The sequence below is a fragment of the Cetorhinus maximus genome, chromosome 2 (assembly GCF_964194155.1).
Source record: "Cetorhinus maximus chromosome 2, sCetMax3.hap1.1, whole genome shotgun sequence".
NCBI lineage: Eukaryota > Metazoa > Chordata > Chondrichthyes > Lamniformes > Cetorhinidae > Cetorhinus > Cetorhinus maximus.
In genome coordinates, this window is record NC_135880.1 from 228,267,852 (window position 1) to 228,290,463 (window position 22,612).

General features: G+C 44.9%; 1 protein-coding gene across 1 annotated transcript in view; it reads right to left on the minus strand.

Moving 5' to 3' along the window:
• Positions 1-20,091, minus strand: part of tecta (tectorin alpha) — a 98,848-nt gene extending 78,757 nt beyond the window's left edge. Inside the window, exons 1-4 of the mRNA XM_078559920.1 lie at positions 20,031-20,091; positions 19,812-19,939; positions 19,057-19,344; positions 8,758-8,895 (exon numbers count right to left, since the gene is read on the minus strand). Of these exons, the coding sequence (XP_078416046.1) occupies positions 8,758-8,895; positions 19,057-19,344; positions 19,812-19,939; positions 20,031-20,091 (615 nt within the window). The remainder of the gene's footprint in view (positions 1-8,757; positions 8,896-19,056; positions 19,345-19,811; positions 19,940-20,030) is intronic.
• Between the last annotated feature and the right edge of the window lie 2,521 nt (positions 20,092-22,612).

Consider the following 22,612-nt stretch of genomic DNA (forward strand, 5'->3'; position numbering starts at 1 on the left):
TTGTTAAGGATGAGATTTCAGAATACTTGGAAGTGCATGGTAAAATAGGGCAAAGTCAGCATGGTTTCATCAAGGGGAGGTCATGCCTGACAAATCTGTTAGAATTCTTTGAGGAGGTAACGAGTAGGTTAGACAAAGGAGAGCCAATGGATATTGTCTACTTGGACTTCCAGAAGGCCTTTGACAAGGTGCTGCACAGGAGGCTGCTCAGTAAGATAAGAGCCCATGGTATTAGAGGCAAGGTACTAGCATGGATAGAAGATTGGCTGTCTGGCAGGAGGCAGAGAGTGGGGATAAGGGGGTCCTTCTCAGGATGGCAGCCGGTGACTAGTGGAGTTCCGCAGGGGTCAGTGTTGGGACCACAACTTCTCACTTTATACATTAATGATCTAGATGAAGAAACTGAGGGCATTCTGGCTAATTTTGCAGATGATACAAAGATAGGTGGAAGGACAGATAGTATTGAAGAGGCAGGGAGGCTGCAGAAGGATTTGGACAGGTTAGGAGAATGGGCAAAGAAGTGGCAGATGGAATACAACGTGGGGAAGTGTGAGGTCATGCACTTTGGTAGGAAGAATAGAGGCATAGATTGTTTTCTAAATGGGGAGAGAATTCAGAAATCTGGAGTGCAAAGGGACTTGGGAGTCCTAGTCCAGGATTCTCTTAAGGTTAACTTGCAGGTTGAGTCGGTAGTTAGGAAGGCAAATGCAATGTTGGCATTTATTTCGAGAGGATTAGAATATAAAAGCAGGGATGTGCTGCTGAGGCTTTATAAAGCTCTGGTCAGACCACATTTAGAATATTGTGAGCAATTTTGGGCCCCGTACCTCAGGAAGGATGTTCTGGCCCTGGAGAGGGACCAGAGGAGGTTCACGAGAACGATCCCAGGAATGAAAGGCTTAACATATGAGGAACGTTTGAGGACTCTGGGTCTATACTCGATGGAGTTTAGAAGGATGAGGGAGGATTTGATTGAAACTTACAGAATACTGAAAGGCCTGGATAGAGTGGACGTGGGGAAGATGTTCCCGTTAGCAGGAGAGACTAGGACCTGAGGGCACAGCCTCAGAGTAAAGGGAAGTCCTTTTAGAACAGAGATGAGGAGAAACTTCTTTAGCCAGAGAGTAGTGAATCTGTGGAATTCATTGCCACAGAAGGCTGTGGAGGCCAAGTCATTGAGTGTATTTAAGACCGAGATAGATAGGTACTTGATTGGTAAGGTGATCAAAGGTTACGGGGCGAAGGCGGGAGAATGGGAGAATGAGAAACTTTTCAGGCATGATTGAATGGCGGAGCAGACTCGATGGGCCGAATGGCCTAATTTCTGCCCCTATGTCTTATGGTCTTATGGTCTTTTGCCAGTGTTGTAGCTGTACTGGAACAGCTTGGCTAGGGGCGCAGCAAGTTCTGGAGCACTAGTCTCCAATACTATTGCTGGAATATTGTCAGGGCCCATAGCCTTTGCAGTATCCAGTGCCTTCAGCCATTTCTTGATATCACGTGGAGTGAATTGAATTGGCTGGAGACTGGCATCTGTGATGCTGGGGACTTCAGGAGGAGACCGAGATGGATCATCCACTCGGCACTTCTGGCTGAAGATTGTAGCAAATGCTTCAGCCTTATCTTTTGCACTGATGTGCTGGGCTCCTCCATCATTGAGGATGGGGATATTTGTGCAGCCTCCTCCTCCAGTGAATTGTTTAATTGTCCACCACCATTCCCGACTGGATGTGGCAGGACTGCAGAGTTTAGATCTGATCCATTGGTTGTGGGATCACTTAGCTCTGTCTATCATTTGCTGCTTATGCTGTTTGGCACACAAGTAGCCCTGTGTTATAGCTTCACCAGGTTGACACCTCATTTTTAGGTATGCCTGGTGAAGCTCCTGGCATGCCTCCCTGTACTCTTCATTGAACCAGGGTTGATCCCCTGGCTTGATGGTAATGGTAGAGTGGGAGATATGCCGGGCCATGAGGTTACAGATTGTGTTTGAATACAATTCTGCTGCTGCTGATGGCCCACAATGCCTCATGGATGCCCAGTTTTGAGTTGCTAGATTTGTTCAAAATGTATCCCATTTAGCATGGTGGTAGTGCCACACAACCCGATGGAGGGTATCTTCAATGTGAAGGTGGGACTTCGTCTCCACATGACTGCGCGGTGGTCACTCCTACCGATACTGTCATGGACAGATGCATCTGCGGCAGGCAGGTTGGTGAGGATGAGGTCAAGTATGTTTTTCCCTCGTTGGTTCCCTTACCACCTGCCGCAGACCCAGTCTAGCAGCTATGTCCTTTAGGACTCAGCCAGCTCAGTCAGTAGTGGTGCTACCGAGCCACTCTTGGTGATGGACATTGAAGTCCCCCACCCAGAGTACATTCTGTGCCCTTGCTACCCTCAGTGTTTCCTCCAAGTGGTGTTCAACATGGAGGAGCACTGATTCATCAGCTGAGGGAGGGCGGTACGTGGTAATCAGCAGGAGGTTTCCTTGCCCATGTTTGACCTGATGTCATGAGACTTCATAGGGTCCAGAGTCGATGTTGAGGACTCCCAGGGCAACTCCCTCCCGACTGTATACCACTGAAATGCCACCTCTGCTGGGCCTGTCCTGCTGGTGGGACAGGACATACCTAAGGATGGTGATAATGGTGTCTGGGTTATTATCTGTAAGATAAAAGCAAAACACTGCGGATGCTGGAAATCTGAAACAAAAACAGAAAATGCTGGAAAAACCCAGCAGGTCTAACAGCATCTGTGGAGAGAAAGACAGAGTTATGCAGTACTAGAGCTTTTGTCTAACCAGTGTTTTATACAGTCCAATGTAACATCACAACTCTCATATTCTATACTTTGACTAATAAAGGCAAGTATTCCATATGACTTAACCACCTTATCTACCTGCCCTGCTAGCTTTAGGGATCTGTGGACATGTGCTCCAAGGTCCCTCTGCTCCTCTACACTTCTCAGAATCCTACTATTTATTGTGTATTCCCTTGCCTTGACAGCCTTCCCAATACTCCACCTGAGGAATAAACATTGTTTTATAAAGGATTGACATAATTTCTTTGCTTTTCTACACTATGCCTTGATTAATGAGGTTAAGGATCCCATATGTTTTTTATTGGAACGTGGGAACATAGGAGCAGGAGTAGGAGCATTCAGCCCATTGAGCCTTCTCCACCATTTAATACAATCATGGTTGTTCATCCACTTCAATGTCTTTTCCCCACACTATCCCCATATCCCTTTATGTCATTGGTATTTAGAAATCTGTCAATCTCTACTTTAAACATACTCAGTGACTGAGTTTCCACAGCCCTCTGGGATAGAGAATTCCAAAGATTCACAACCCTCTGAGTAAAAACAATTCTCCTCATCTTGGTCCTAAGTGAAATTATCCCACCTGGTTCTAGACCAGGGGAAACATCTTACCTGCATCTACCCTGTCTCTCCTTTTAAGTATTTAGCAGGTTTCAATGAGATCACCTCTCATTCTTAGAAACTCTAGAGAATACTGTCTCAGTTTCCCCAATATCTCTTCATAGGAGAGTCCCACCATCCCAGGAAGAAGTCTGGTGAACCTTTGTTGCACTCCCTCTACGGCAATAATATCCTTCCTAAGGTAAGGGGACTGTTAAGACACAGCCGATGTTAATTGCTGTAAAACCAAATCCCAGAGGGAAACTTGCCTTATGGGCCATACTTTTTTTTTGTATTCTGAAAACAAGAAAATAACGCATTGATCTCAGCAGCAAGAAGTCCAGTAACACTTTTGGGATTTTAAAAATTAAAGGTAACAGTTTTATTAACAAGAATAAAAGAAAACTTAAGCACATAAGATTACAGTTACACAGTTAAAATTAGTCTTACAACACATTCCCCCAAAAGACTCTCTACATGCTCAGACTCACAAGTAACCAGCTTCCAGGCAACATTCCTTTATAGATGCTTAACTATAAAAATCCAGTAATATTACCCAAGGTAAACTGCTGTAGCTTCAATAAAAGCATACTACATGACCTCTAGCTCTATTCCACTCTGCTGTGGAAATCGAAAACTTCAGAACAAAACTGCTTTTTGCAACCCAAGATTTTTCTGACTTGACTGGATGGCCGGTTTAAACTGTATCTTCTCCCAGCCCAGAGCTACAGCTAAGAGCTCCCAGCTCAGCTCCAGCTACATAGAAACATAGAAACTAGGAGCAGGAGTAGGCCATTCGGCCCTTCAAGCCATCTACCAGCTACAGTAAACTCTAAAATACCTTTCTCCCCCTTTCATCTTATGTTCCATTGTTCTCACACCTCTTTGAAACTCAAATCCTTCCAAATATAAAATCTTTCATGTCTCTATTTTGCCTTTGCTTTCAGGTCAATAAAATATAATACCCCTTTTCTATTTACCTATGGAACTCCTACAAGATGCAAACATGTTTCTTCTTAACTCTGACTTCCCTTTCATATTCAAACAAACTCTCAACTTCTCTAAAAATGCAAATGTTACATCCAACCTATTCACTTGTACCTCAAACCTAATGCTTCTATCCTTTTCATGTTTTACACCCCCCAGACAAATTGTCTCCTAGTAACTTTCCCCAGCTTAATGAAATAATTTATACACACACACACGCACACACAGACACACACACACACACACACAGCCTCATTCACAGAATAACACAATATTTTAAAAAACTTTTATTTCTCACAGGACCAAAACTGCACACAGCACTCCAGGTGCGATCCAACCAAGGTTCTACACAATTGAAGCAAGACTTCGCAATTACTGCACTCAAATCCTCTTACAATAAAGGCTACCATACCATTTTCCTTCCTAATTGCCTGCTGCACCTGTATGTTATCTTTCGGTGACTTATTGACGAAGACATCCAGGTCCATTTGTACATCTACACTTTCTTTTAAACAACTTTCTCAACTTGTCCTGCCACCTTCAAAGATTTGTGTACAGCAACCATGTCTCTCTGCTCCTGTGGTGCATTTAAAAGTGCACAATTTAGTTCATATTGCCTCTCCTCATCCTACCAAAATGTATATTTCACACTTATGTGCGTTAAATGTCATCTGCTATGTGTCTGCCCATTTGAGCAAACTTTCCCTGTTCCTCTGATGTCTGTTATTATTGTCCTCACTGAGATTCATGTTATCTGCAAACTTTAAGAACATAAGAAATGGGAGCAGGAGTAAACCATACAGCCCCACAAACCTGCTCTGCCATTCAATATGACCATGGCCAATCATTGGCCTTAACTCCACTTTCCCAGACACTTCCGTGAGAGACCAAAAATCTGTCTATTTCAGCCTTAAATATATTAAACAATGGCACATCCACAACCCTTTGTGGTAGAGAATTTCAAAGATTCACAAGCTTTTTAGTGAGAAATTTCTCATTTCAATCCCAAATGATTGCACCCTTATCCTGAGGCAGTGTCCGTGTGTAACAGGTTTCTCAGCCTGGGGAAATAACTTCTCAGTGTCTAGCCCATCAAGCCCATTCAGAATTTTGTTTCAATGTTCCAGGGAGTAGAGGCCCAATTTACTCAGCCTCTTCTCACAGGACAGCCCTCTCTCTTATGCCAGGAACCAATCTAGTAAACCTTTGCTGTACTGCCTTCAATGCCAGCAGATTCTTCCTTAACTATGGAGCCCAAAACTGCACACAGTACTCTCAGGTGTGGTCTCACCAAAGCCCTGTACAATTATAGCAAGGCTTCTTTATTCTTGTACTCCAATCCCCTTGCAGTAAAGGCCAACATGCTATTTGCCTTCCTAATTGCTTGCTGTACCTTGCTTTACCATGCCAACTTTCTGAGTTTCTTATAGCAGTACACCCAAGTTCCTCTAAAGATTAACATTTCAAAGTTTCACACCTTTTAAAAAATATTCTGCTTCTCTTTTCTTATTACCAAAGTAAATAGCCTCACACTTCTCCACATTATACTCCATCTGTCACCTTGGTGCCCACTCACTTAACCTGACTATATCTCTTTTCATCCTCTCTGTGTCCTCCTCAGAACATGCATTTCCACCTAGCTTTGTATCATCAGCAAACTTAGATACATCATTACTCTTGGTCTTTGTCTAAGTCATTAATATAGATTGTAAATAGCCGAGGGCCCAGCACTGATCCTTGCAGCACTCCAATAGTTACAAGATGCCATTTTGAAAATGCCCCATTTATTCCTACTCTTTGCTTCCTGTCCATTAACCAGTCCTCTGTCCATGCTAAAATATTACCCCCAACTCCATAAGCCCTTAACTTGTGTATTAACCTTTTGTGTGACACCTTATCGAATGTTTTTTGGAAATTCTGGTATCTTACATTTACTGGTTCCCCTTTATCTACCCTACAAATTACATCCTCAAAAACTCTAATAAATTTGCCGAACACAATTTCCTTTTCTTAAAAGCATGTTAACTTTGTATGATAATACTATAATTTTCTGAGTGCATTGTTAAAACTTCCTTAGTAAAGGATTCCAGCATTTTCCTGATTACTGATGCCAGGCTACCTGGCCAGTAGTTCTCTATTTTCCTCTCTCTCTTTTCTTGAATAACAGAGTTGTATTTGCTAACTTCCAATTCGCTAGAGCCATTCTAGAGTCTAGAGAATTTTGGAAAATCATATCCAGCACATCCACTATCTCTGCAGTTACTTCTTTTAGAATCCTAGTGTAGGCCAATAGGTCCTAAGAATTTGTTGGATTTTAGCCCCCTAAGTTTCTTCAATAGCTGTCCTCTGTTGATATTATTTACCTTAAGACCCTTACTTTTTTAAGCCTCTTGGCTGGTTATCCTATATTTCTGGTATATACTTTGTATCTTCTACTGTGAAACATACACAACACATTTGTTCAATGTGTCTCTGCCATTTCCTCATTGTCATGATGATGTCTCCTGTCTCTGCCTTTTACTTTAACTACTCTTGTACATGTACTTGTAAAAGATCTTACAATCCGTTTGTTTATAGAACTGAACTCCCAAAGTGAGGTGAGAGTGACTGCCCTTAACATCAAGGCAGCATTTGACTGTGTGGCATCAAGGAGTCCTAGCAAAACTGGAGGCAATGGGAATCAGGGGGAAAGCTCTCCGCTGGTTGGAGTCATACCTAGCACAAAGGAAGATGGTTGTGGCTGTTGAAGGTCAATCATCTCAGCTCCAGGACATCACTGCAGGAGTTCCTCAGGGTAGTGTCCTCGGCCCAACCATCTTCAGCTGCTTCATCAAAGACCTTCCTTCCATCATAAGGTCAGAAGTGGGGATGTTTGCTGATGATTGCACAATGTTCAGCAGCTTTTGCGGCTCCTCAGATACTGAAGCAGCCCATGTTCAAATGCCACAAGACCTGGACAATATGCAGGCTTGGGCTGACAAGTGACAAGTAACATTCACACCACAGAAGTGTCAGGCAATGACCATCTCCAACAAGAGAGAATCCAAACATCGCCCCTTGATGTTCAATGGCATTACCATCACTGAATCCCCCACTATCAACACCCTGGGGGTTACCATTGACCAGAAATTGAACTGAAATAGCTATAAAAATACTGTGGCTACAAGAGCAGGTCAGAGGCTAGGAATCCTGCAACAAGTAACTCACCTCCTGACTTCCCAAAGCCTGTCCACCATCTACAAGGCACAAGTCAGGAATGTGATAGAATACTCCCCAACTGCCTGGATGAGTGCAGCTCCCACAACATTGAAGACGACAACATCCAGGACAAAGCAGTCTGCTTGATTGGCACCCCATCCACAAACATTCACTCCCTCCACCACCGACGCACAGTGGCAGCAGTGTGTACCATCTACAAGATGCACTGCAGGAATTCACCAAGGCTCCTTAGACAGCACCCACGACCACTACCATCCAGAAGGACATGGGCAGCAGGTAGATGGGAACACCACCACCTGGAAATTCCCCCCCAAGTCACTCACCATCCTGACTTGGAAATATATCCCCGTTCCTTCACTGTCATTGGGTCAAAATCCTGGAACTCCCTCCCTAACAGCACTGTGGGTGTACCTACACCACATGGACTGCAGCGGTTCAAGAAGGCAGCTCAGCATCACCTTCTCAAGGGGCAACTAGGGATGGGCAATAAATACTGGCCCAGCCAGCGAAGCCCACATCCCGTAAAAGAATAAAAAAAAAATTCCTGGCTTACTCTCATATTCTGTTTTTTTCTCCTTTTTTTTTATCAACTTCTGGGCTTATCCTTTGCTGGTTTCTAAAGCACTCCCAATCCTCAGGCTTACATGCTTCTTCTATTAATCTTCCTTAATAAATCACAGATAGATCTTTCCCCTTGGATTTTTGCTTTTAATTAAATTATGCCCTGCATACCCAAGATCAGGTTATTGGTAAATATCAAAATAGGGCAGCAGTCCCATCACTGCCCCCTTGGGAACACTACTGTGCACTTCCCTCCAGACTGAAGAACATACTGTTTGTTGTTTTCTGTCCCTTAGTGAATTTTATACCTACACTGCCATTGTCCCTTTAATCCATGGGCTTCCATTTTACCTACAAGTTGACGATATGGTACTTTGTCAAACACGTTTCTTAGTTCACATATACATCAACTGTACTACCCTCTCAATTCTCAGTTACATTCACGTTACTTATTTTAATTAGATCCTTTAGAGACCTTTGACCCATTTTCTCACTATGCAATTCTGCCATGTTATTTCACTCACTTTGTTGACTACATTTCGTATGTATGAAGAAACTGGGAAATCTGACCTGTGCTGCTGACCCTCCAACTCCGGTTAATGGGTCTCCTCCACTTGCAGTCCCTGTTGTCCAGTAAATATCAGCGTAGTTAAACATGGCAAAGGAAGTTCTTTCATCTGTGATCAGCACACATTGAAAGGTGTTCATCTATTGACCACAGATCACAAAGTTAGAGACAAGTATCACAAACCAGTCTAAGAAAAAGGCTGATTATTAATAAAGTCCCAGTTGGAAAATAACAGTTTGGACCAGATCCTTATTTCCCAGTTTTTACTGTTTTTTTGTTCTGGGGTGGAAGTGGAATAATAATTTCACTTGAATTCACATAAATTGTCCTTCCCAATAAGAAGTTAATTGGATGTTAACTCCTTAGCAAACATCATCTATTTGTTGATGGTAGTTGATTACTGTCAGGATGTGGTTTCAGGTCATTAAACATATGGGATACAAATCACTGTTAAAATCAAGAAATCATCTTGAGAAGAGACCTCCAACTCCTCTCGGTGCACAAAGGAAAGTTACCGTTTGTAAAGTAGTTTGGACAGAACAATGACTTTTAGGTTTAAAAAAAACAAATTTAAAGGCTCTTAGGGCGGAATGTTCCGAGCCCACTGGTGGTGGGTGTGATTGGTGACGTACACAGGAAATATGGTGCAACCAGTTTCACGACAGCAGGTCACAATCGTTCACTCAGCCCACCGACGGCGGGCTGCTTTTCCCACCATCGGTCGGTGGGGAGCTAATTGTAACACATTAGTATATAATTAAAAGGCCATCCCGCCAGGCTCTTGGAATCCCACCATATCGTCCGCCCACATCAGCGGGAAAGCGCGTTGACCTGTTTCACAACAGCACACAGGCGACTGCACTTAGCGGCTTCACTTTGGGGGAACTGAGGTTAGTGAGGAGCAGCTTTCACCACAGCTCGCCCATTGTTTACAGGCCTCAGGGGCACCGGGGGGGCAGGGGAAACTGATGCCTGGCCCCGCAGGTGACTGCTGAGGGGCGATGGGTCAAGTGCTGCCCTGGGGCTGCATCCTGCACACAGGTGGGGGGCAGGGTAAGTGAGGGAGGTGGCCACACATTAGGGACACCTGTATAAACTGACCATGTCTCAGCAATTTAAACAGACCAGGTCCAGCCACAGGGATATGATTGAGGTCGGTCTCCTACCCTGTCCACCCACACAAACAACGCGGAGACACAAAAGGGCCACCAAACGCTCCAGACCTTACCCACCCCCCACCCGGCACAGACTTCGAATCCGTCACCACTTTATTGGACTGCGGAGCAGTTTAGCTGCACACGTTGTACAATCTCCTCACCAACACTGGCCATGGAGCAGTCACTGCTGGAGGTGCTCACAGCCCCTCACAATCTCAGCCTCCTGGTTTGGACCAGTGTCCCCCATGTCGCAGGCTGACAGGGCAGCCATGCAGCGCAATCATCTCTGGCCATCCGAGAGGTGACCAGCACCTCTCCTGGAAGTGTTAAGGGGCCAGGAAAGGTGCTAAGTACATCCATGCTAACCACATCTCTCTCTCTTTCATGCTGCAGGAGGATCACATCAGGATCATGGATACTGGTGACCTAGCTGTATGCCTGATGGCCCACAGAGAGCGGAGAAGACGGAGGAGAGAGTGACTGAGGCTCCTGGCTGCGCAGAGGCAGGAGCAGCAACCTCAAGAAGAAGGGGCTGTTGGGCTCCTGCTCACACTGCCCAGGAGCGACAGTGAGCCGTGGCTGGTCAGCGTCTAGCGACACCCAGGGATCTATAGACATTGCCTGTCATTCCTGCAGATAGCTGAGAACCAGTGTCACTGATGACTGCGCATGCCTAGGGGCCTGGTCACTCACATCTGCCACTTACTGCAGGACTTGGTGCCAAGGGGACATGGAGGGCATCCACTGCCAGTGGCTGTGAAAGTGACTGCGCCACTCGATTTCTACGCCAGTGGCTCTTTTCAGGGCTCCACAGGTGACTCTGTGGGATATCAGGAGCCTCCACCCACAAATGCATCCACGAGGACACAAATGTCATCTTTGCGAGGGCAACACAACTTTGTGCATTTCACCCGGGACCGGGACAGCCAGGATGCAAGAGCGATTGGATTCTCCCAGATCTCGGGATTCCCACAGGTGCAGGGTGTGATTGGCTGCACTCATGTGGCGCTCAGATCTCCATCACTACACTCGGTGAACTTCATCAACCACAAGGAATTCCACTCACTGAATGTGCAGCTGGTGTGCGACCACCAGAAATGTATCCTCCAGGCGTACGCACGGTTTCCAGGGAGTGTGCACAACGCCTACATCCTGAGTCGGTCACAGATCCCTGGAGTCTTCCAGGGCCCACAGAGGCTGCAGGGTTGGCTCCTCAGGGACAAGGGTTACCCACAGAGACCGTGGCTGATGATACCCGTGCGGTGGCCTCAGACTGCAGCAGAGCGACGCTATAATGAGGCTCATGCTGCAGCTCACAACTTGGTGGAGCAGACCATCGGGATGCTGAAGATGAGATTTCGGTGCCCAGATCGGTCTGGTGGAGCCTGCAATACAGTCCACAGAGGGTGTCTCGCATCATCATCGTCTGCTGTACCCTTTACAATCTGGCCAACGGGGAGAGGAGCTGGCTGAGGAGGAGATGGAGGAGCTGGAGTTCTCCTCTGGTGAGGAGGATGACGACGGGGATGAGGGTGAGGGGGTCCTTGAAGGTGATGATGGGGATGTGGCCCTCGCACTGGCCGGATGTGGTAGGCACGCTCGGGAGGCCCTCATAGCTGCTTGATTTGTGGAGGATGATGACGACAACATGCAGTGAGCTGACCTCATAGATCCCCGCATCGCATCTGTGAACGTTTGACTCCAGTCTGGCTTTTGGCAGCACGAATACCCTCTGTGAGAATGCTCCTGTCATGGAGATGCAGTGGAGGCCCTAATAGTCGCTCGATTGCAGGAGGATGATGACGAGATGCAGTGAGGACACCCCATAGATCTTCACATAGCCTCTGTGAATGTCTGACTCCTGTCTGGCTGAGGGCAGCTCACTTGTGCTCTGTGATCAGGGTCATCTCAGAGATGCAGCCATGAAACTTTAGAAACATCTGATCCTTTGTCCACCTTCAGCACCTGAGCCCTTCAGGAGCACAGCATCACTGGTCACAGATGCTGGTGTGATGGGGGCCAACCCCACCTTAAAGGTGCTGAGAGCACATAGAAAGAATGATGGATCTCTGTGGCGCCTGCCCACTACATTCTGGCAGCAATGACAAGCACCGTCGAGATGCAGGCATCAGTAATGTTTCCAGGGAGTGTGAGGCTGGACCATCACTTTGGTCTGAAGGCTGCACAAAGCACAGGGAAGAGGCCCTGGACTGAGACATCTGCCTTTATCTTGTGCAGAAAGGTTTCATATCTGGAGTGACACAAGCACTGCTCATCAGAACAAGGAGCCATAGGCAGAGAGATATTCTTGGGAGTTTATTGACAATAATGAACAGTATGTACAAGTGATGAACACTCATGTCCAGGCTGTGCAACTACTTTTAACTAACTTTCCTTACCCTGCCGCTACGTCTTGGTGCTCCCCGGACATCCATAGTGGAGGTGGGGGCAGCCTGTTGACTGTGATGCCCTGTCTGTGATGACCTTGGTGGGCATCTTCTGGGGGGCTGAGACTTGGAGGGCCCTGGCCTGCTTTCAGGGTCCTGCTGTGTGGCAGTGACCCCTCCTGGGCCTGTGGAGCTGGAGCTACTGAGGTCACAGGAAGAAGAGATTTGGTTGGGCCGATCACTCCCAGAGTCACCTGGATGGATGACCCCAGAGCGTGCACCTGCTGACCCTCCTCCCTATGGGTACCCGAGGGCCCCTGGCTGACTCCGTGAGTGGAAGGGGTAGCTGGAGTGAGATCGAGCTGCCCAGCACCCCTCTCGAGTACACACTGTTAGAGGCCAACTATAGCATCAGTGATGGGGTTAAGCCCACACAGCAGTGCAGGACTGACATCCTGGACCAAGGTCTCCATGACAGCCACCATCCTACCAGTGTTGACCTCGGTGCGTTGCAATGCCGGCGCTATCACCTCAGCCTGAAGGCGGACAGACTCCTCCATCGTGCCTTGCAATCTGAGGAGTGCAGCGGACATCCCTTCCTGATGTTCCCGAGTTTGCCTTTGCAGCTCCAGCAACTGTGACATGACCGAGTCCAGAGGCTCCTCACCTGACTCGGACTCAGCAACGTTCTGGCCTCCAGCAGTCCTCCGAGTGCCAGATACCTGGGAAGTCCCTGCCTCCGCCTGCTGTGGATCAGACAGTGCGATGTGCTCACCAGATTGTGATCCCGAGGCTACTCTAGAGTTAGGTCCCACCGAGGTGTGTGTCTCTGCGCTGGTGGAGGGTGTGGGTGAGGCTGTGACGGGACTTCAGGGAGGGTGCCTCCAGATTTCTCTTCAGAGGTTTTTTTCAGGGTTTGACTGGAGGCTCTGGGTCATGGACTCTGTCGGCTGTTTGGCAGATGTGCCTGCGAAAGCAAGGGGAGATAATTAGTGCAGAACAGAGGCCTGTGAAACAGGACACATCACTCACAGCATGGCTGTCTGATGGATGTTGCACTGCTGGATCCGCACTTGGTAGAGCAGCGCCGACCTCACCGTCAGCACAGGACCGGTCCCGGTCATCGCCGGCCAGCTGGATGGCTCTGTTTTCGAATCCTGTTAGAACTGTGAACTCTGGCATCCCTCCACCTGACTGCGACCTTTCCGTCCTGTTGTGAGCCAGTTTGTCCTGCATGGATAGAGGTGGGGAGAGTATATCAGGACTCCTGCCGGGCCAGATCATAAATATGCCTGGCCTGTGTGGGTGGTGAGTGGTCCCGTGGACGGGATGAGGACAATGACGGTGAGTGTGCGAGAGTGAATGGTGATGTCCCTTGCACTGGCAGTGAGTGAGGGCCCTGTGGGTGTGTGATGGGTTTGTGAGTGTGAGTTGAGAGTGGTGAAAAGAGTGACTTACCCTGGTGGAACGGAGGAGGTAATCCATCCTTTTGCGGCGCTGGGTGGCTGTCCTCCTCTGCAGGGCGTTCACACTGACCACCGCCTCCCAAGCCGGGCTGGTGACATTGCTGCCCACCTTGCAGCCACAGCAGGGGTAGAGCACATCCCAATGGGCCTCCACGGCATCCAGCAGTCACTCGAGGGACCTGTCGTTGAAGCGGGGGGGTTGCAGTCTTTTTTCCTTTGCTGGCCATGTCTCCCGGGCAGCGGTGGTGAGCTGGTGGTGATGAGCGCTTTGCTGGTGGCTGCCTTTTAAAGATGGCAGCCGGTGCGATGCAACAGCGGGGTGATGGCGGGCAGGCGAATGAGAGCCTGCTCACCATGGAAACGGCGTGTTTTGTGGGAGTGAATAAATAATGAGGTGGGCTCAGGATGATACAGTATGAAAACCTGCCATTTTCGTTGGTGGATAGGACTCCATTTTATCCGCCCACTACCTCACTTAGTGCAATTCTGGGAAAATTCCGCTCAAAGCATTTGTAACAAGTTAGATGAAGCAATCAGACAAATAAAGATAAATGGATTTGATATAATCATTATTACAGAGACATGGTTACAAGGTGACCAAGTTTGGGAAATAAATATTTCAAAATGCCCAATATTTTGAAAAGGCAAAATATTCATATTTAATATAATAAAAAAATAACATAAAGACAGTCATAAGAAAGGATCTTGGCTAAGAAAATCAAATGGACGAAGGTTTTCTGAAAGATGAGATTGTAGAATTCTTTCATGACAGTTTCCTGGAACATTATGTTCTGGAACCAACCAAGGATAAAGATGTTTCTCTACATCTATTGTTGATGTGGTATTATGAAGTAATGAGGTCGGGTTAATTAGTAATTTCATAGTAAAGATCCTCTGGGATAAAGTGCTCATAACATAATAGAATTCAATATAAAGTTTGAGAGCAACATACTCAAGTCCAAAACAAGAATCTTACACTTAACTTAGAAACATAGAAACTAGGAGCAGGAATAGGCCATTCGGCCCTTTGAGCCTGCTCCACCATTCAATATGATCATGGCTGATCATCCAACTCAATAGCCTGCTCCCGCTTTCTCCCCATACCCTTTGATCCCTTTCGCCTCAAGAGCTATATCTAACTCCTTCTTGAAAACACACAATGTTTTGGTTTCAACTACTTTCTGTGGTAACGAATTCCACAGGCTCACCACTCTCTGGGTGAAGAAATTTCTCCTCATCTCAGTCCTAAATGGTCTACCCCATATCCTCAGACTGTGACCCCTGGTTCTGGACTCCCCCACCATTGGGAACATCCTTCCTGCACCTACCCTGTCTAGTCCTGTTAGAATTTTATAGGTTTCTATGAGATCCCCCTAAAAGTACAAGTATATTGGCCTGAAAGGAAAGCTGGTTAAGGTTGATTGGATAAATAGCCTAAATATACAATAGGAAAGATCTAAAGAAATCATTCAAACATTCAACAAAAATATGTTCCATTAAAAGCAAAATCCCAACTAGAAAGAAGTCTTACTAGACAAGTTAAGATTAAAGCATTAGATTAAAAGGAAAGGCTTATAATGTAGTGAAGAATAGTAATGAGCTTGAGCATTGGGAGGTGCTTTGGAAACCAGAAAAAGACCACCAGAAAGTTGATACATGGGGAAAATATAGAATATGAGTGTAGACTAAGCAGGAATATAAAAGCAGATTGTGAGAGTTTTTATAAGGTATAAAAGTGGGACAGCAGCTAAAGCAAATGTCGCTCCCTTAGAGGCAGAGAGGGCAAATTATCATGGGGAATGAGGAAAGATCAGAGAAGCTGAACAAATATTTTGTGTCTGTTTTACAGTAGAAGACACAAATCACATATCAAATATAAAGGCAATCAAGGGACTAATAAGGAAATGAGAAACATAACATACCAGCAGAGAAAATGCATTAGAGAAGTGTAAAGGACTAAAGCCCAACAAATCCCCAAGGCCTGGGGTTCTAAATGAGATAGTTGCAGAGATAATGGATGCGCTGGCTATGATTTCCCAAAATTCCCAAGGTTCTAGAACAGTCCCAGGGAATTGGAAGTTAGCACATGTAACACCACAATTCAAGAAAGGAGGGAGAGAGAAAACAGGGAATCCTAGGTCAGTTAGACTGATATCAGTCACTGGAATTTTTAGATTCATTCATGGGATTTGAGCATTGCTAATAATGCCACCCACAGTGCTGTTAGGGAGGGAGCTCCAGGATTTTGACTCAGCGACAGTGATGAAACTGAGATATAGTTCCAAGTCTGTTATTAATGACCTAGACTTTGATTTATAGGGTGCCATTTCAACATTTTCAGATGATACAAATCTTGGAAGCATTGTGAACCATGCGGAGGTTAGTGTAGAACTTCAAAAGGATGTAGAAAGGTTAGTGGACTGGGTGGACAGGTGGCAGATAAAATTTAATGCAGAGAAGTGTGAAGATATTCATTTTGGTCGGAAGAATGTGGAGAGACAACATAAAATAAAGGGTACAATTCTAAAGGGTGCAGGTGCAGAGAGACCTGGGTGTATATATATATAAATCATTGGAGTTGACAGGACATTTTGAGAGAATGATTAAAATATAGCGTACAGCCTCCTAGGCTTTATTAATAGGGGCATAGAGTACAAGAGCAAAGACATTATGTTAATCTTGTATATAATACTGGTTTGTCCTCAACTGGAGAATTGCATTCAGGAATAGGAAAGATGTGAAGGCACTAGAGAATGCAAAAAAAATTCACAAGAATGGTCCCGGGAATGAGAAACTTCAGTTGCGTAGATACTGAGAAGTTGGGGCTGTTTTCCTTGGAGAAAAGAGGGCTGAGAGGAGATTTGATAGAGATTTTCAAAATCATGAGGAGCCTGGACAGAGTAGAGAAAATCTGTTCCCATTGGTGGAGGGGTCGAGAACAACAGGGCACAGATTTAAGGTAATTGGCAAAAGAAGCAATGGCGACATGAGGCAAGATTTTTTCACGCAGCGAGTGGTGAGGATCTGGAATGCAATCCCTGAGAGTGTGGTGGAGGCAGGGTCAATTGAGGCATTCAAAAGGGAATTGAGTTATTTCTAGAAAATAAGAATGTGCAGGGCTATGGGGAGAAGGCTGAGAAGTGGCACTAGGTAAATCGCTCCTACAGAGAGTCATCACAGGCACAGTGGGTCAAATAGCCTCCTTCTGTGCTGTAACCATTCTGTAACTCTGTGAAGTCAGGATGGTGTGTGCCTTGGAGGGAAACTTGCAGGTGGTGGTCTTCCCATGCATCTGTTGTGCTTGTCATTCTAGATGGTGAAGACCACAGGTTTAGAAGGTGGTGTCAAAGGAAACTTGGAGAGTTGCCGCAGTGCACCTTGCATTTGGTACAAACTGTGCGTCAGTGGTGAGGAGAGTGAATGTTTAAAATGGTGGATGGGGCACCAATCAAGTGTTTGCTTTGTCCTGGATGGTGTTGAGCTTCTTGAGTGTTGTGGGATCTGCACTCATCCAGGCAAGTGGGGAGTATTCCATCACACTCCTGACTTGTGCTTTGTAAATGGTGGACAGGCTTTGGGGAGTCAGGAGATGAGTTACTGCAGAATTCCTAACCTCCTGTAGCCACAGTACTTATATGGCTGCTATAGTTAAGTTTCAGGTCAACGGCACCACCAAGATGTTGTTGGCTCAGCACCATTGAGGAGAAAGCAGCCCACTTGATTGGTACCCCGTCTACAAGGTACACTGTAGCAACTTGTAGCAAGGCACCTTCGAAACCCTATTATTTAAGAAATAATGGATTTAGAAAATCATAGTATGATCAGACAGAGTCAAATAGTTTTATGGAAGTGAAATTGTGTTTGACAAATCTATTAAGAGTTTTTTGAGGTTGGAAATAGCAGGTAGCACAAAAAGGAGCCAGTCAGTGTTGTATCTGTGGATTATCAAAAGGCATTTGATAAGGTGCCACACAAAAGTTTAATATGCAACATAAGGGGTCATGGAGCAGAGATAATATGATTGGTTAACAGACAGGAAGCAGAATGTGAGCATTTTCAAGCTGTCAGGCAGTGAATAGTGGGGGTGCTGCAATAGTGGGGGTGCTGGGACCTCAGCTATTAACAATCTATATTCACAACTTAGACAAAGAGACCAAGTAATGTATCAAAGTTTGCTGATGACATCAAGGTAGGTGGAAATGTAATGCTGTGGGGAGGACACAAAGAGGCTGGAAAGAAATAGAGACAGGTTTAGACAGTGGGCAACAAGATGGCAAATGGAGTGTCATGTGGAGAAGTGTGAGCTATTCACTTCGGTCATAAGAATAGAAAACAGAATGTTTTCAAAGGAAACTTGGAGAGTTTAAAAAGGTGTGAAAGTTTTAAATGCTGATCTTAAGAGGAACTTGGATGTATTTGTACAAGGAACAGAGAAAGTTAGCAGGTGCAGCAAGCAATTAGGAAGGCAAATGGTATTGACCTTTATTACAAGGGGATTGGAGTACAGGAATAAGGAAGTCTTGCTGCAGTTGTACAGAGCTTTGGTGAGAACACCCCTCAGTATCATGCGCTGTTTTGGTCTCCTTAGCTAAGGAAGGATATATTTACATTGAAGCAAAGATTCACTAAATTGGTCCCTGGGATGAGAGGACTGATCTCTGAGGGGAGGCTGAGTAAATTGGGTCTAAGCTCTGTGTAGTTTCACAGAATGAGAGGCGATCCCATTGAAACATACATGATTCTGAAGGGGTTGAACAGGGAAGACACTGAAAGATTGTTTCTGCTGCCTGGGGAATCTAGAATGGGGGGGAGGTGGGGGGAGAATCGTGGCAGGATAAGGAATCCATCATTTAGGACTGAGATGATGATAAGTTTCTTCACTCAATGGTTGTGAATCTTTGAAATTCTCTAGCCCAGAGGATTGTAGATATCCAATGGTTGAATAGATTTAAGGCTGGGATAATTAGATTTTGTTCTGCCAGGAATGAAGGGATATGGGGGTGGGCGCTGAAGTGGAGTTCAGGCAGAAGATCAGCCATGATTGTACTGAATGGTGGAGCAGGGCTCGATGGGTCCTATAGTCGAGCCCTGCTCCTGATCTTATGTTTCTATGTGCTCCACTTCTATGGGAGAGCGATGCAGTGACTGTCCGGAACTGCTGATTGAATTGCAAATTCTCCATCCAAAGCGTTCATCTCGCCGCCCAAATAATGACCAAAGGGTTACGCCCCTGTGTAAAAAAGTGTTAACCGCTTCAGCCGCGGTTTCACAGCTCTGCAAATTGAGATTACCGGTGTTGTGGAGCTGCCTCCATAGAAAGTGACTTTATACCAAGTGGCGATGAACACCCAGGTCGCTGAGAAGGAAGGCTGGTCCTTGAAGCTCTTCCTGATATCTTTGGTGGCTCTCTGCAGGATGCTGGGCTCAGTGCTCTGTCTGTAATACACATTTCCCTTGATTCCATTATGAACATCAGCCCAAAAGGGAGCAATGAACGAGCGCCCATCCGAGAGCGGGAAAGCTTCGGGAGTGAACTGGCTGACTTGTACATTGAAGGATATCACACCATTGTTATTCACCTGGTAGACAGGATACAGAATTCATCAAACATCAAATACCCGAGAACTGTAGAATATCATTTTCAGTGTTACAAGTATCCAAGTGTAACCGATCTACATGGGGTTAAAAACAAAAAGCTAAAAGCTACTGCGGATGCTGGAAATCCAAAACAAAAACAGAATTACCTGGAAAAACTCAGCAGGTCTGGCAGCATCGGCGGAGAAGAAATCAGAAACGTTAACTCTTTTCTTCCCCGCCGATGCTGCCAGACCTGCTGAGTTTTTCCAGGTAACTCTGTTTTTGTACATGGGGTTAAGATTTGTTCTGGCTAACGGAACTCATTTTCAAATTTAAGCCGAATGAAGTTATTGACACGATTCTAAGATGTAGTTTGCGAAAAAATCCACAAGTTTTCAAAAAGAATGTGAAAGAGGCGCATATATATCCCGTGGTGTTGCGCATTTCATAGCACAACCCGATTACTCACATGTAGAGACCTCTGACTCATTGCAAAAAATGGGAAAGTAATTGATAGAGGAATTTCCGGAGATCCGCCGTCATCCACCTTCGGAGTTTCGCTGTCCATGTTCCTGGTTCCAAACTGATAGAGTAACTCTAAACACAACACTGCAAAACAGATAGAGCTTAATGGAACAGGAGAACCTTAATGCTGAAAACACTCTGTAACTTTCCCTAAATCACTGACCTCCATTATAGGCCACTGTCAGGATGCTGTAAACCCTCAGAGCCAGAGAGCTGCGAATCATGATCCTACAAGAGAAAAAGATATTTGGATATATGGCTTTCTTTATCAAAGTAAGATTTCCCTCTCATCCTAGTTTTCCCAATGAGCCGGGTGATCGCTTCCATTTCCGCCTTGAGTTTAGAACAGTCAAACTGCAACATTTTTCAATTCAGAAATTACTCATGAACTCTCCGTATTGCTAACCGATATTTTCTGGCTCTTTATGAGATGTACCAGACAGAAGCAAAATAGTTCAGCAGACGAGAAAGATCTATGCTGTGACATTGATGAAACTTTCAGAATTAGAGATGGTGAGAAATTCTAATCCCGAATATCCCGAACTCCAACTGAATCCAATAAATGTTTGCGAAACCTCTCCACCCCAGTCTGTAGATACTCAACCCTGCAAGGGTTTCACGGAGTAGGTGCAAAAGATTTCGGAGAGGCAAACGGTCATAAAACAAAAGCCAAATACTGCGGATGCTGGAAATTGGAATAAAATCAGAAAATGCTGGAAAAGCTCAGCAGGTCTGGCAGCATCTGTGGAGAGAGAAACAGAGATAACCTTTCAAGTCAATGACCTTTCATCGGAACTTCAGTTCTCTTCTGTTTCTCTCTCCACAGGAGTTGCCAGATTTGTTGAGTATTTCCCGCATTTTCTGTTTTTTATATAATCCGACGTGACAGTTGAGGGAAGATTTAATTAATATCACCAGGGAAAGAGAGAGAGAAAATAAACAATGAGACGAGGGAGCAGACAGAAGAGTAAAAGGAACACGGAACGTACAAAAGGTGAAAGAAAAATATCAGAAGAAAGGTGGTTTAATGCGATTTAAAGTTATTGGACAAAATGTGATAAATGTACAAAATATTGTCAACATATTCGGTGAGGTAAAGGCATGAGATTGTGTGGGTATACTAGAGATCAGCCAAGAGGGGGTTAGGCTAAAAAAGGTCTGAGAGTTGAACATTCTTGAGGACCAAATGTTGAGGAGGAATAGAGTGAAGAGGAATAGAGTAATGATGCAAAAATCGATTCCCTCTGATTAGAGTTAGGAAATGAAAGGGGATGTGTTTCTTTCTTGGGGTATGTTTCTCTGTTGGGATGATATTATAGACTGCTGAACAGTTGAACATGGAGAAAATTTCAGGAAAAACTCATCCACAATAATGAATGGCTCCAATTATCCAAAGCTGGGGTAAAGGAAAGCAAGCAACAAGGGAAAATAGTATTTCTGCAATGTGTCCAAACTGTTTTCCAGATTTGTATGTTTTAGTCCAATGAGGAGAGAGGTAGTGTTGGATATTGTACTGGGAAATCAAGTGTGCCAAATGATGAATCAGGGAATATCTAGGAAAGAGTAATCATAACAGATCTAATCTAAAAACTGAAAAGGAGGCAAAGCAAAGTTAATGGAAAATGCTAATTTCAAAAAGAATAAAAGGGAATAAATGCAGTAAAACATTACTTAAACAGTGCGATTATTCAAATGGGAAATAATTTGACTGCAGATCAAATATATTTTCACAGAAAGTAAAAGGTCATGCAGTAAGAGCTAGAATTGGTCAAGATGAATAGAGAATTTCAAATGAGGCTTGAAAAGGACACAAACAAATCCAGAGCCTGCTAATACAAAAGAAATCAGGCAGAATCTACAAAATATAAAATGGGAAACAACCTTGAGACTAGGAATGGAGTATGAAGAAAGATTGACATGCAATATGGAAATGGTGAATTATTTCTAAAACGATAAAAGTGAAGGAATTGGAAGTTTCATTGCTGGTGAAGTAATGTTGGAGAGACAAAATGGTCACTGCTTTTGTTTCACTGACGAGTATGACAGTGGGAGTGGATAAGTTCAAGATGAGCAGATGGAAGAGTTAAATAAGGAAATAATGGTGAAAATATTTGTGGAACTCAAAGGGGAAATAGCATCATGTCCTGAATATTATCATAAATCATAGAATATTGTGGAAAGCCCGAGATGGAATAGCAGAAGCTCTGACCACAATTTCTCAAATATCCTTGGATGTGGAAATTTTGCTATAGGACCTGGAGAGTTGAAAAGATAGAAAGTTCTGTCCTAAAAGGAAGAAAAGTATGAAGAAGAGCATTAGGACAATCAGCCTAATGTCAGTAGTAAGTCAAATTGAAGGTTTATGAGGCAGAGGGGGAGGTAGTGGTGGTATTGTCACTAGCCTAATATTCCAGAGACCCAGGGCAATGCTCTGGGGACCTGTGTTCAAATCCCACCACAGTAGGTGGTGAAATTTAAATTCAATAAAAATCTGGAAGTAAAAGTCTGATGATGACCATAAAATCATTGCTGATTGTCATAAAAACCCACCTGGTTCACTAATGTCCTTTAGGGAAGGAAATCTGTTGTTCTTACCTGGTCTGGCCTACATGTGACTCCAGACCCACAGCAATGTTGTTGACTCTTAAAGGCAATTAGGGATGGGCAATAAATGCTGGCCTAGCCAGTGATGCCCACATCTCATGAATGAATTTTTTAAAAAAATGATGTAACCAGAGTACACCA